Source organism: Entelurus aequoreus, linkage group LG23 (genome assembly GCF_033978785.1).
Source record: "Entelurus aequoreus isolate RoL-2023_Sb linkage group LG23, RoL_Eaeq_v1.1, whole genome shotgun sequence".
NCBI classification, from domain to species: Eukaryota; Metazoa; Chordata; class Actinopteri; order Syngnathiformes; family Syngnathidae; genus Entelurus; species Entelurus aequoreus.
The window spans coordinates 28,913,106-28,927,440 of NC_084753.1; the positions used below are offsets into that span (position 1 = coordinate 28,913,106).

At 40.0% G+C, this 14,335-nt stretch overlaps 1 protein-coding gene across 1 annotated transcript in view; it reads left to right on the plus strand.

Moving 5' to 3' along the window:
• Positions 1 to 14,335, plus strand: part of LOC133640360 (apolipoprotein B-100-like) — a 143,318-nt gene that overhangs the window by 80,027 nt on the left and 48,956 nt on the right. The window contains exons 32-40 of the mRNA XM_062033732.1: positions 2,719 to 2,824; positions 2,949 to 3,136; positions 3,219 to 3,382; positions 3,484 to 3,787; positions 3,862 to 3,955; positions 11,464 to 11,571; positions 11,662 to 11,807; positions 13,774 to 13,885; positions 13,980 to 14,120. Of these exons, the coding sequence (XP_061889716.1) occupies positions 2,719 to 2,824; positions 2,949 to 3,136; positions 3,219 to 3,382; positions 3,484 to 3,787; positions 3,862 to 3,955; positions 11,464 to 11,571; positions 11,662 to 11,807; positions 13,774 to 13,885; positions 13,980 to 14,120 (1,363 nt within the window). The remainder of the gene's footprint in view (positions 1 to 2,718; positions 2,825 to 2,948; positions 3,137 to 3,218; positions 3,383 to 3,483; positions 3,788 to 3,861; positions 3,956 to 11,463; positions 11,572 to 11,661; positions 11,808 to 13,773; positions 13,886 to 13,979; positions 14,121 to 14,335) is intronic.

The following is a 14,335-nucleotide window of genomic DNA, read 5'->3' on the forward strand; positions in this document are numbered from 1 at the left end:
TTTCTCTTATATTGGTCTTTATTAAAACAACTAGCAACCAATCCAGCATCTATTTCTGATGGTTTTGTAGACTGTACTTGTGTTTAGCGACTCTACCTCTGTCACTCCCGTGTCCACAACGAACAGCGAGAGCCGCCACTCTTCTTACATTTTGTAGGTCTCTGTTTGCGGGTATATGCCGGATATATTTAAATACGTCCACATCGCAGACATGCTGCCCCTGCTCCAGATAACCCTGTGCGTATTGCTTACGTCATCCAAGACATGCTTGCACGTATAAGAACATCCATGATTGGTTGGTTGTTTACAATGATGAGTCACAATTGGTTGAGATTAAGGACATCATTAGGGACAGGCCAATCAGAGGCAAGATAGGGCGGGTCATGTAACCAGGAAGAGAAATCACAACAGACTTCCCAAATGACGACAAAAGAGTCGTAGAACAGAAGAGGGAATATTCAAGCGGGCGATTTATATATTAAAAAACTAGTGGAAGATGGCAGAGGGATTCTCTTCATGTTTTACTTTTAGCGATGTAGACGACGTCCAGGAAACCCACAATGCGTCTACTTGGCCACATTTGGACAAATGTATGCGTCTGGATAAAACATCCATTTGAGTTGTTTACCATGTAAGCCCAAATCAAAACGGTTCTCCAGTTGCCAAGCCGGGCTTTTTTCGCACGAGAAATGCTGCCAAAATGTATGCCGAAGTGAGGAAGATCATAGTCGCACAATTAAGTCAAGTAACTTACTTGGCGCTGACCAAAACTGTACATTACATCGTCGACTGGGAACTAAAAAGTGCCAGCCTGGAAATGTATTTTTTATCTGAGTTTGATACATTTTGTAATATTTGCACAGCTATGTTATTTATTTTACGTGGAAAGAATATTTTTCTATTCCATTTGTTATGTAATTCTGTGCTACTTAAACAGTTTATTTTCTGTGCTGTTAATACTAGGGATGTCTGATAATATCGGACTGCGGATATTATCGGCCGATAAATGCTTTAAAATGTAATATCGGAAATTATTGGTATCTGTTTCAAAAAGTAAAATTTATGACTTTAAAACGCCGCTGTACAGAGTGGTACACGGACATAGGGAGAAGTACAGAGCAGTTGCGTCTCCCAGTCATACCCTCCCGATTTTCCCAGGAGACTCCCGAATTTCGGTGCTCCTCCCGAAAATCTCCTGGGGCAACCATTCTCCCGAATTTCTCCGGATTTCCACCCAGACAACAAAATTGGGGGCGTGCCTTAAAGGCACTGCCTTTGCGTGCCGGCCCAATCACATAATATCTATGGCTTTTCACACACACAAGTGAATGCAAGCATACTTGGTCAACAGCCATACAGGTCACACTGAGGGTGACCGTATAAACTACTTTAACACTGTTGCAAATATGCGCCACACTGTGAACCCACACCAAACAAGAATGACAAACACATTTCGGGAGAACATCCGCACCATAACACAACTGAACAAATACCCAGAAAGCCTTGCAGCACTAACTCTTCCGGGACGCTACAATATACACCCCCCCCCCCCCCCACCCCGCCCACCTCAACCTCCTCATGCTCTCTCAGGGAAAGTATGTTTTGAGGCATGTTAAAAAAAATTATGCACTTTGACTTCAATAATAAATATGGCAGTGCCATGTTGGCATTTTTTTCCATAACTTGAGTTTATTTATTTTGGAAAACCTTGTTACATTGTTTAATGCATCCAGCGGGGCATCACAACAAAATTAGGCATAATAATGTGTTAATTCCACGACTGTATATATCGGTATCGGTTCATATCGGAATCGGTAATTAAGAGTTGGACAATATCGGAATATCGGATATCGGCAAAAAAGCCATTATCGGACATCTCTAGTTAATACCCATCTTGACTAACTGGATTAATAAAAGTGCCACTGACTGTTTATAATACAGTTGTCATTCACTTCAATTTCAGTGAATCTCACTCAAAAATTGATATCTTTATACGTATACTTTCACCGGAAATATATCAAAATATATATCGAATATCGAGTTTAAGTAAAAATATATCGAGATATACTTTTTCGTCCATATCGCCCAGCCCTAGCAGGTATGCACAAGTACAAAGAAATTTCATTTTCACCAGAAACCCATTTAAGATTAGACAAACTTTGTACAGGAACGGTAATGGGTCGCCACTAAACAGCGCCTTGTAAAAGGTGGGAAAAGGGTAGGGACTGGGGAAGGATGAGTAAAAAAAGTAGATCTCAGACTGGGCTCCTATGGGGGAGTGGGCACAGATTGCGGCCGAGAAAAAAAAAAGCAATAGCTAATAAGCACATATATACATGTTGACACATAAACCGCTAGACTTACAACAATAGGGGAGTGGGTAGGCATCCGACCCGAAGCTTGCAGCCACTAGGGGCGCTGCTCAGTTGTCCGTTAGTTAAACAAGACAAAGAGGCAAGCAGAGCAGACACAGAGAGGGTAGCAAATGTAACAAATGCCAGCTAGCGTGGCTTTGTGATAGTACGGTGTGTAAAACTCACCTCTCGAAGCATTTTAAGAGCTGCGCTGGTCGGTATGTTGGCAGCTCAGGGATTGTAGCTCATTTACTGGCACTGCTGGACTTACCTCTTACCCCTCAATCAGTAGGAATGTGTGGTTGCCAGAGCTGGATTGCACACATGCATCTCATAATCAAGCGGCACGTTTTTGTCTTTAAAGCTTTTGCCTGCCAAAAAGCTCTGGGATTCTGACGAGCTGGCGAAGGATGGAAGAAAAGGAATGCTTCTTGGGGAGGAGTGGAGGGACAACGCATGGGGGCCATCGCGTAAGTGGCATCAATTTTTACATTCACCTGTTAGACAAAGCATACTTCAAAAGTTGTCATTTTGTCTTGAGTTTTAATACACAGTATATTCTGTAGATAATTGAGCACAGCCTTTTTTCTTCAGACCATTCAGTGTCCCAGCCAATTATGGTCCAGCGGCGGCCAGGCCAGGGTTTTCACGGAAACGGCGATGCCAATTCCGTGCTCTCGCCCCGCTCCGAGGGCGGAGGCTTGGGTGTTAGCATGGTGGAGTACGTCCTGAGCTCGTCTCCCGGCGACAAAATGGACGCTCGTTACAGGAACGGTGGCTACGTGAGTCACCGTGCGCTCAATAAAGTTAAATGTGAGTTGATTGTCCTCCGCATAGTGTTAGCTTGCCCTATTGTGGAAACAGGGCGGGGGAGATGCCGACCAGGACGGGAGGGAGAAGATTGATGGCCAAGAGAAGGTGTCTCCCTTTGAGGAGGACAAGAGCCCAGAGATGAAGGTGGGAGACGAGAACGACCCTGCAAAAGCCAATGGAAGAAGTTTACTCAACGGCATGGACAAAGACTTCAAGTCTGTATCTTCAATGTTTTCAATTGACTTGAATTATTTGTATTTTAATGATAAATCAGGATGCTTCATATCTAAATGTAACGTGTGTCCCTCCACATCAGCCCAACTCCAGGAAGCCGCCAAGCTTCTCCCACTGAAGCGGTGGAGAGAATGGGCCCCAACCAGACCGGACTTGAGATGATGAGCCAGCACCATCATCATGTCCACCATGCCCTCCAACAGCACAACCACATCCACAACAAGGGCCAGGTGGAGGACTTCCAGAACCAGGAGGCCCAGAACATGGGTGGTATGGAGCAACAAGCCGGCGTGGAATCCCTTCAGTTTGACTACGCAGGGAACCAGATTCAGGTGGACTCCTCCGGAACCCCAGTGGGATTGTTCGACTACAACTCTCAGCAGCAGGTGTGTTCCACGACTGTCTCTCAATCTACTCTTAAGTCTGCAGCAGGTTTTGAAAAGTTTTGTTTTGTTTCCAGTTATTCCAGAGGTCCAACCCCCTGACTGTTCAGCAGCTTACAGCAGCCCAGCAGCAACAGTATGCTCTTGCAGCGGCTCAGCAGCAGCATCTTGGTAAGTTAGCTTGACAGATAGCGCCTTTTTTTATAACGCCCTGTTTCACAACCGTTACATGTGACCAAATCACTTTGCCATTATTGCGCTTTCGGATATAACCACGCTTCAACATGTTCTGTTTCAATTGTAAAATGGTCCCCAATTAGGGCTGGGCGATATGGCCTTTTATTAATATCTCGATATTTTTGGGCCATGTCACGATACACGATATATATATCTGGATATTTTGCCTTAGCCTTGAATGAACACTTGATGCATATAATCACAGCAGTATGATGATTCTATGTGTCTACATTAAAACATTCTTCTTCATACTGCATTAATATATGCTCATTTTAAACTTTCATGCAGAGAGGGAAATCACCACTAAGTCAATTTACCAAAACTGTATTTATTAAACAGTTATTAAGCAGTGGCACAAACATTCATGTCATTTCCAAAACAGAAAGTGCAAGATTGTCAGAGACATTTTAAAACAAGCTATTAGTGCACTTTTGTGCATGATGTCACTAAGATGACATATCAAAACAACACTAAATTAAAGTGCACTTTTTGTACAGAACGCCACTACAATAGTTTAAAACAAATAAAGTGCACTTTTGTGCATGATGTCACACAAGATATTTCAATAAGTGTCAAATAAAAATGAGCTGCATAATAGGAAATCAAATAGTGTATGTCCTTCGTTCTGTGGTAGGTTCCTGCGGACTGATTGATTGATTGAAACTTTTATTAGTAGATTGCACAGTACAGTACATATTCCGTACAATTTACCAGTAAATGGTAACACCCGAATAAGTTTTTCAACTTGTTTAAGTCGGTGTCCACGTAAATCAATTCATGGTAAACGACGTTATCTCCTTCTGTTGTCGATTTTTTTTTCATACGGTGTTGATCTGGAATTTGTTACTTGGGCATTTTGTTGGTGTGGCACCGAACAGAGATGTTGACATGCAGTTTCAAGCACTCTTCATTCTCTAGCGGGTGACTTTTCAAATGATGCTACAAATTAGCAGTGGTGCTACGTTTTGTAGCAACACTTTTGTTGCATACTTGTTCAACATATTCCCGCTTAAAGCCAAACCACCGCCAGACAATGGACCCCGTGCTGTTTTTCTTGGGAATTAATTATTCCCCATTTGTTACCAGATTCGCACCTTCTTTCTCTTGTATTACTACTCTCAACGCACCGTTAGCATCAAAGCTAATGTTACCCGTGTAGATACCTCTCTGCTCGGGGAGGGCGTGCACGCGTGACGTATGTAAGAAGGTGCGCTTGTTTTTTATGTCTCTGTGAGAAGGAGAGACAAGAAAGAGGGAGAAGAGCCTGTAGTGTAATGCTCGCAGCTAAAAGCAACTGCGTGAGAACGTATACTCGAATATCACGATTTAGTCATTTTCTATATCGCACAGAGACAAACCTCCGATATATCGATATATCGCCCAGCCCTATCCCCAATACTGTATCTGCCTAACTATCCCACGTTTCAGTTGAGATTCCTGTCATAATGGTTGCTGTACCACTTAGGTCCTGATTTACTAAGATCCAAATACCTTGTGCAAAACAGTGTGTGCTATCTATGACAAAGTATGTACTATTAGTAGGTGTGTTGCATGTGATTTATTAAGACAGCATGTGCAATTAAAATGTGGTGCAGACCGCTATAATCTACAAACCTCAAAACCAGTGAAGTTGGCACGTTGTGTAAATGGTAAATAAAAACAGAATACAATGATTTGCAAATCTTTTTCAACCTATATTCAATTGAATAGACTGCAAAGACAAGATACTTAACGTTCGAACTGGAAAACTGTATTTTTTGCAAATATTAGCTCATTTGGGTTTTGATGCCTGCAAAATGTTTCATAAAAGCTGGCACAAGTGGCAAAAAGACTGAGAAAGTTGAGGAATGCTCATCAAACACTTATTTGGAAAATCTCACAGGTGAACAGGCTAATTGGGAACAGGTGGGTGCCATGATTGGGTATGAAAGCAGCTTCCATGAAATGCTCAGTCATTCACAAACAAGGATGGGGCGAGGGTCACCACTTTGTGAACAAATGCGTGAGCAAATTGTCAAACAGTTTAAGAACAACATTTCTTAACGAGCTATTGCAAGGAATTTATGGATTTTACCATCTACGGTCCTTAATATCATCAAAAGGTTCAGAGAATCTGGAGAAATCACTGCACGTAGCATTGAATGCCCATTACCTTGGATCCCTCAGGCGGTACTGCATCAGAAAGCGACATCAGTGTGTAAAGGATATCAACACTTGCGCTCAGGAACACTTCAGAAAACCACTACAGTTTGTCGCTACATCTGTAAGTGCAATTTAAAACTCTACTATGCAAAGCCAAAGCCATTTATCAACAACACCCAAAAACGCCGCCGGCTTCGCTGAGCCCGAGCTTTTCTAAGATGGAGTGATGCAAAGTGGAAAAGTGTTCTGTGGTCTGACGAGTCCACATTTCAAATGGTTTTTGGAAACTGTTGACGTCATGTCCTCTGGAACAAAGAGGAAAATTATTGACCATGTAACACAGTGGTAAAATGCTCCTGTGCCAATTTGTTTGCAATCTGTTGCTGCCATTAAATTCTAAGTTAATGATTATTTGCAATAAAATATTTAGTTTCTCAGTTCGAACATTAAATATCTTGTCTTTACAGTGTATTCAATTGATTATAAGTTGAAAAGGATTTGCAAATCATTGTATTCTGTTTTTATTTACGAATTACACAACGTGCCAACTTCACTGGTTTTGGGTTTTGTACATGAGGATTTTGCATATACTTTATGGGACATCACCACAGAGACAGTCAGTATGTGTTAATGCACTAAATTTAGTCCAATTTCTCAAATAGTTTAGCCCTTAATAAGCCTCCTACAACCCATATAAAACACCTTAATTAGATCGTGTTCAGTTTTTGAAAAGTCGGACTAACACACCTGGATTATGCGATTGAAAACCAGATCTCTCGAGTGGGTGTATGTATTTTTGTATTGCGCATGCGCCAGTCTTAAGGCGGTATACAACCCCGCAAGCCGATAGATACCATTCAATAAAAGCATTGCAACAATTGTAAGGAAGAGGAGACTGTTTATTTGCCTCACAAATTAAAATAACAGAACATTTTGAAGGGTGTTGATGTTAGAAAAAAAGAAATGGAGGTTTATTGAAGAAGGTAGCTAAGGAAATGTGTAATGCTGGCTTAATTTGGTCTCCCGAACGAAATACGAATGAGATGGAAGATAATAAAGCAGGTATATAAAAGACCAATAATAAAGGGTACACAAACCTCTTCACGCTGCATTTATGTAGTCCAAACTGATTAACTTTCCGCATAACTCAATAGCAACCTTCATCTTTCCGGGTAACAAACAGTCTTTTCCTTTGGATTTAAAACTCCTTCCATCAACGCACAGAGCATTTTGAATGAACTCCAAGACATTCAAAAGTTTTGTTTTCATGATTTTTCGTTCGTAAATTGGTTCGGAAAAACTCTTCCGCCTGTCTTTCTATGCATCAGGGGCCGTACTTATCAAGCTTCTTAGAATTACTCCTAAGAAGTCTGCTAAGAGTTGACTTAAGAGTAAATAAATTCTTCGCTGAAAGCTGCACTTAAAAGTTAGTTATCAAGCGTCTTACTCACACTTTCAGCGAAGTGTAGGACTGAATCTTAAGTGTCACACTCAGAGCTGAATTACGACATTACTATGTGCCGTAAACGGAATTTTAGGTGACGTCATTTCTGTGTCCATAGAAATGACCAATCACGGAAGGGAATCCGTTGTCTAAGAATAAAGAAATATCTTGGAAATATTTAAGTGGACAATGGGAGTGTATATTTTGACAATAAACTACAAAATAATACAAAACAAACTAGTCCCCGCCGGCACTCACGCTCCCGTTCCCTCTCTTCTATCGCCCACACACTCACTGACGTCACTCACCTCACGGCCACACACATACGCTACTGTCATAACATTTTCTTTCCAATTCATTAATTAGGCAACTAATTTGAAACTGGTGTGGGTGGCTCTATATATACTAGCCCACTGCAGACACATGCAGAAATCAACAAGGAATCGAAAAGTATTAAATCTGTGACAAAAATAATATCCGCTCTGTCTAAACGATACCGTTTGATCAGCTGCTCGTCATAAAAAAACAAAAAACATTGTTCCGTTCCCTGAACGTTCGCGCACGTCTCTCTCGCCTCAGTGCCATCCCCTGCTGGCAACTCCTAACCACTTAAGACACCTCTGAAGGTCTCTTAAATATCGTGGAGAGTAGGAGTGATTCCTAGACTTAAGAACGTTGATAAAAAGCTTTTATTCTTAAGTTTGAGAGTAGGACTAAATTTCGCAAATTCTCAGGACTTAAGTGTAAAATGACACTCTAAGAAGCTTGATAAGTACGGCCCCAGACCTGCATCCGCCCCCGATAGTAGCGTCATGTTCGTAGCACACTCCGAGATCATTTCTTCATTCTGTCTGCTATTTAACATCAACATAGCCATTAAAGACGTAATATTTGTAATCTGTGCCAATATTACAGCGAACATCACTTAAAACAAGTTGTAAGGATCCGCGGATCCCTAGTGTGACGTCATAGGTTAACCAAAAATGTAATTCAGTTAATTCAGCTAAAATAAAATAAGCGCCCCCCAGTGTACGGGAGGCACATTGCGTACGACCAACAGTCGCATTAGAGAGAGTACATGGACACTTGGACTTTACACATAGGTGTGAAAATACAAAAAACTGAACTATTTGAGAAATCAGACTAATTTAGTGCCTGGAAACGTAGTGAGTGACTTTCATTTACTGCACATCCATGTTTCACGCTCCTACCTGTAGCGTTTTGCTTCGTTTTTTTAAACAAGCAGGAGACATCTACCACTTTTTATGGGCATTTTAGAAGCTGTCGTGCAGTGCATCTACATTGACACCACTTTTTTTTTTTTTATGCTGAAGGTGCATGGGAGCGAGGCTGCACTACTGTGCAAAAAATGCATCCTTCAAGAAGTATTTTTTATCGTATAGGATTAGGGATGTCCGATAATATCGGACTGCCGATATTATCGGCCGATAAATGCTTTAAAATGTAATATCGGAAATTATCGGTATCTGTTTTAACATTATCGGTATCTGTTTCCAAAACTAAAATGTATGACTTTTTAAAACGCCGCTGTGTACACTGACGTAGGGAGAAGTACAGAGCGCCAATAAACCTTAAAGGCACTGCCTTTGCGTGCCGGCTAAGTCACATAATATCTACGGCTTTTGACACACTCACAAGTGAATGCAAGGCATACTTGGTCAACAGCCATACAGGTCACACTGAGGGTAGCCGTATAAACAACTTTAACATTATTTACAAATATGCGCCACACTGTGAACCCACACCAAACAAGAATGACAAACACATTTCGGGAGAACATCCGCACCGTAACACAACATAAACACAACAGAAGAAATACCCAGAACCCCTTGCAGCACTAACTCTTCCGGGACGCTACAATATACACCCCCGCTACCCCTCCACCTCAACCCCGCCCCCCCTAACCCCGCCCACCTCAACCTCCTCATGCTCTCTCAGGGAGAGCATGTCCCACATTCCAAGCTGCTGTTTTGAGGCATGTTAAATAAAATAATGCACTTTGTGACTTAAATAATAAATATGGCAGTGCCATGTTGGCACTTTTTTCCATAACTTGAGTTGAAGTTGTTCTCTTATTTTGGGAAAACCTTGTTACATTGTTTAATGCATCCAGCGGGGCATCACAACAAAATCAGGCATAATAATTTGTTAATTCCACAACTGTATATATCGGTATCGGTTGATATCGTTATCGGTAATTAAGAGTTGGACAATATCGGAATATCTGATATCGGCAAAAAAAACCATTATCGGACATCTCTATATAAGATGTGTTAGTAAAATATATTCTTTGTGAAAAAACAAACGTCATTAAAAAATATTGAATTACACCAAAATGCATCAACTGAATTTGTTTTTAATCAGCCCCTTGAGTCATCCAGGAGGTATGAATTCATAAAAGGATGTGGCTGAATAGACGTGGTCTAATATGTTTTACTTCTGACCCTCCAAATATGTTAAAACGTACACATAGGACGGACGCTTCTCTGTCCATCATCTTGTCTTTGCAGCGCGAGTACGCCTCTCTTACAGCCGTGTGAGGAACTTTTGTCAGTTTGCGCGTACTTTTCAAACGTGCTAGATGAAATGCGCAATAGTGCTTGCAAAACGGTGGTAACTGTTGATTAATTGCACATGCAGTATAACATTTGCATTTTCTACTCCCAGTATTGTGGGCGTTTTGATGATCGGCATATACTTTGCATATTAATGAAATCTCATATACAAAACATACAACATAAGGTGGCAAAAAACATTTCATTAATGAATAAAGCAAAATACGTCCTGGGCCAAAAATCCCTTCATATTCTCTACTGCTCGCTAGTGTTACCATATCTGAGTTATTGTGCAGAAATATGGGGAAATAACTACAAATGTGCGCTACATTCGTTAACCGTGTTACAAAAAAGATCAATTAGACTGATACATAATGTTGGATATAGAGAACGTACAAACACTTTATTTATTGAGGCAAAAATATTTTGATTTGGTAAAATTGCAAACAGCGAAAATGATGTACAAAGCAAACTATAACCTGCTACCAAAGAATGTACAACAATTCTTCTCAACTAAAGAGGAGAAATATAACCTAAGAGGAAACTCTAATTTAAAACATTTGTATGCACGTACAACACTTAAAACCTTTTAGCATATCAGTATGTGGAATTAAATGATGGAATGGATTAAGTAATGAAGTTAAACATTGTACTGATATGATCCAATCCAATGTTGTTCAAATTATTAGTGCTTACAAAGTACAAAGAAGAAGAATTATGAGAATTACTTTCAACCTTATTGAAAATAAGATATTCTTCATCTCAGAATTTTAATAATGACTGAATTAATGAATTACATATTACAAAACTGTTGTATATACTAATTCACAGATGTCATTCTATTATAAAAAGGTCAGTAAATGATGTATATATTTGTAAACGCTCTGAAGTGGGAAAGGGGTAGGATTAAATAAGCTTTGCTTCTTCCTACTCCTTTTCGGACATGATGTAAAGTGAATGATATGAAATTGTGTGATGTATTATGCTGTAAGTCTGTTCATGTTCGAAATAAACGAAAGAAAAGAAAGAAAGAAAGACAGAGACTCAAAATGGATTGTACGCATTATTCTGCTCACTTAACAGACGCAATCCACTTTGCACACATTTAGTAGCTCAGCTTTGCGTGTATCAAGTTTGCATGTGTTTTAGCACACACAAACGTTTAGTAAATTAAGCCCTTGGTGTACATTTTGTCTTTATAAGATTTCTTTCTGTATGCTTCATAATTAAATTAACCTTGCTTTTTTTTTCTTTTTCTTTTTTTTCTTCTCTTTGCTTAGCTGGCCTTGCACCTGCATTTGTGCCAAACCCTTATATCATTAATGCTGGGCCCCCTGGAACTGATCCCTATACTGCAGCAGGCTTGGCAGCAGCAGCCACACTTGCTGGTGAGAGCACCTCTTCGTTGCGCCGATGTATGCTATGCATTTTTCAAACCGCTACCACCAACCTCAACCTACTGTTTTATTTTACTACAGGGCCGACAGTGGTTCCACCACAATACTACGGCGTTCCTTGGGGTGTGTACCCAGCCAATCTGTTCCAACAGCAGGCTGCGTCTTCTGCTAATCACTCTGCTAATCAGCAAGCATCCAATCAGGGACCAGGGCCAGGTCAACCTCAGGTAACATTGCTTATCTACTGTATACGGGTAAAAGGGACCTATGATTATTTAATATCAATTTTAAACACTTAGTTGTGAACCAGATAATAGGTATTGGATATGCTTTGGTGTAAATTTTGCTCCACAGTCACTTTTTTAACATGTTTTTTAAGTCTGGCTGCAACATGTTCAATTGAAAGTAAATTCAAATGAAACCACACCCTACTATCCCCAAAAGTATTATAATGTGTCTTTTGAGAATTTACAGTCGTTCCTCGCCATATCACACTTCACCACAGGAGGTATTTTCTTAATGCATTTTGTACAATTTTTTGGGGTCCAAAAGTAAGTACCTTCAGGCAAGAAAATGGCTAAATAAACTACAAATATAAATACTACAGTAGTATTGGCCACTAGAGGAGACCAAACTAAGAAGAGTGCACTGTTCAGTATTGTGGCCACTGATTGGCTCAGGCTCAGCAACATTACTATGTTGGATTAATAGAGTGCAAAAGCAACTAAAGGAGGTTGTTTCATGTCTAAAGGGCTCGCATAATGTTGAAAAACATATTTAGAAGTTTAACAGTTTTGTTTTTTTTCGTTTTTTTTTTCTTTTTTTTTCTTTTAAGAATTTATTAATCAAACAAAACAATACACAACAATACCATAATAATGCAATCCAATTCCAAAACCAAACCCGACCCAGCAACATTCAGAATAGCAATAAACACAGCAAATGCGAGGACACGCAAACACGACACAGAACAATCTAAAAGTACTGAAACAAAAATGAATATTATCAACAAAAGTATCAATATTAGTAACAATTTCAACATAGCAGTGATTAAAAATCTCTCATTGACATTATCATTACAGACATTAATAAAAAAAATGAACAATAGTGTCACAGTGGCTTACACTTGCATTGCATCTCATAAACTTGACAACACACTGTGTCCAATATTTTCCACAAAGATATAATAAGTCATATTTTTGATTCATTTCATAGTTAAAACAAATTTAAATAATGGATCCCCTATTCCAATATATGACTCATTATTATCTAAACTAAATGCAGTTTTTTCTACTGATGTCATCTCCATAGCTTGTGTATACCAGTCAGAATGTGTTGGACTATCAACATCTATCCATTTTTTTAATATGACCCTTTTTGTTATTATGCATATTGAAAGAAATGCATTTTTACTCTTTGATGACACGTTACTAAATTGATGGAGATCCCCAAGAATACAAGATTGCAGCGTTACATTGTTGAAATATACAGTACAGCCAAAAGTTTGGACACACCTGCTCCTCATTCAATGCGTTTTCTTTACTTTCATGACTATTTACATTGTAGATTGTCACTGAAGGCATCAAAGCTATGACACCTGTGAAGTGAAAACCCTTTCAGGTGACTACCTCTTGAAGCTCATCGAGAGAATGTCAAGAAGAAAAAGTAATCAGAACAAAGGGTGGCTATTTCGAAGAAACTAGAATGTAAAACAGGTTTTGTTAAGTACATAACTCCACATGTGTTCATTCATAGTTTTGATGCCTTCAGTGACAATCTACAATGTAAATAGTCATGAAAATAAAGAAAACTCATTGAATGAGAAGGTGTGTCCAAACTTTTGGCCTGTACTGTACATCTTAAAGTTGTCACTGCTATTTTTTCCAGACACAGTCGAAAATAAAGCTCATGAACATTAGATTTACTTAATCACAACATTAGGTCCTCCTCCCTTTGACTGAGAGCTTTACTTAGTCTAGATGAGTGCTTTTACCTCGCGGTGACGTCATAACATAGCCATATTGACAGGAGAGGCATCCAATACATGCATGAACGTTATGATTTGACGCTTCGGCATTGTTTAACTCAAGTTTCCAACTTTGTAACATAAACCAGAAACAACCAAATTCATCATAGGTCCCCATTAAGTTTGGTTGCAGTCCGTGAATATGACATTGTCCTCAATGCAACTAGGTGATGCGCACAGGGAACAACCAGCGTCCTCTTACACCCGGTCAAGGCCAACAGAGCCAGCAGGAATCTTTGGCTGCTGCAAACACTGCATTGGCGTATACAGGAATGCCCGGTTTGTGTATGACTTCATATGACCATCTCCGGCAGTCTTGTTGCTGTCGTATTTGCTGACCTGTTAGCTGACTTTAGTTCCATTATCGTTTCAGGTTATCAGGTGTTGGCCCCCGCTGCTTACTATGACCAGACTGGGGCTTTGGTGATGGGCCCAGGTGCCCGAACTGGCCTGAGCGGGCCAGTTCGTTTAGTCCAGACACCTCTCCTCATTAATCCTGCAGCAGCACAGGCGGGTAAGTACGTAGAGAGCATAGCCAATACAGTTGGGGTCAGAAGTTTACATTCACATTAGGGCTGCACGGTTTTGAGAAAAACCGAATTGCCATTTTTCCCTGTAAAATTGCGATTGCAAATCAATTTTGCAATTCTTATATTTTAGACATATAAAGAGTGAAGTTACTTTTAGCCTGTCTGTCAACATATCCTTGTCTCAATGTGCCACACATTA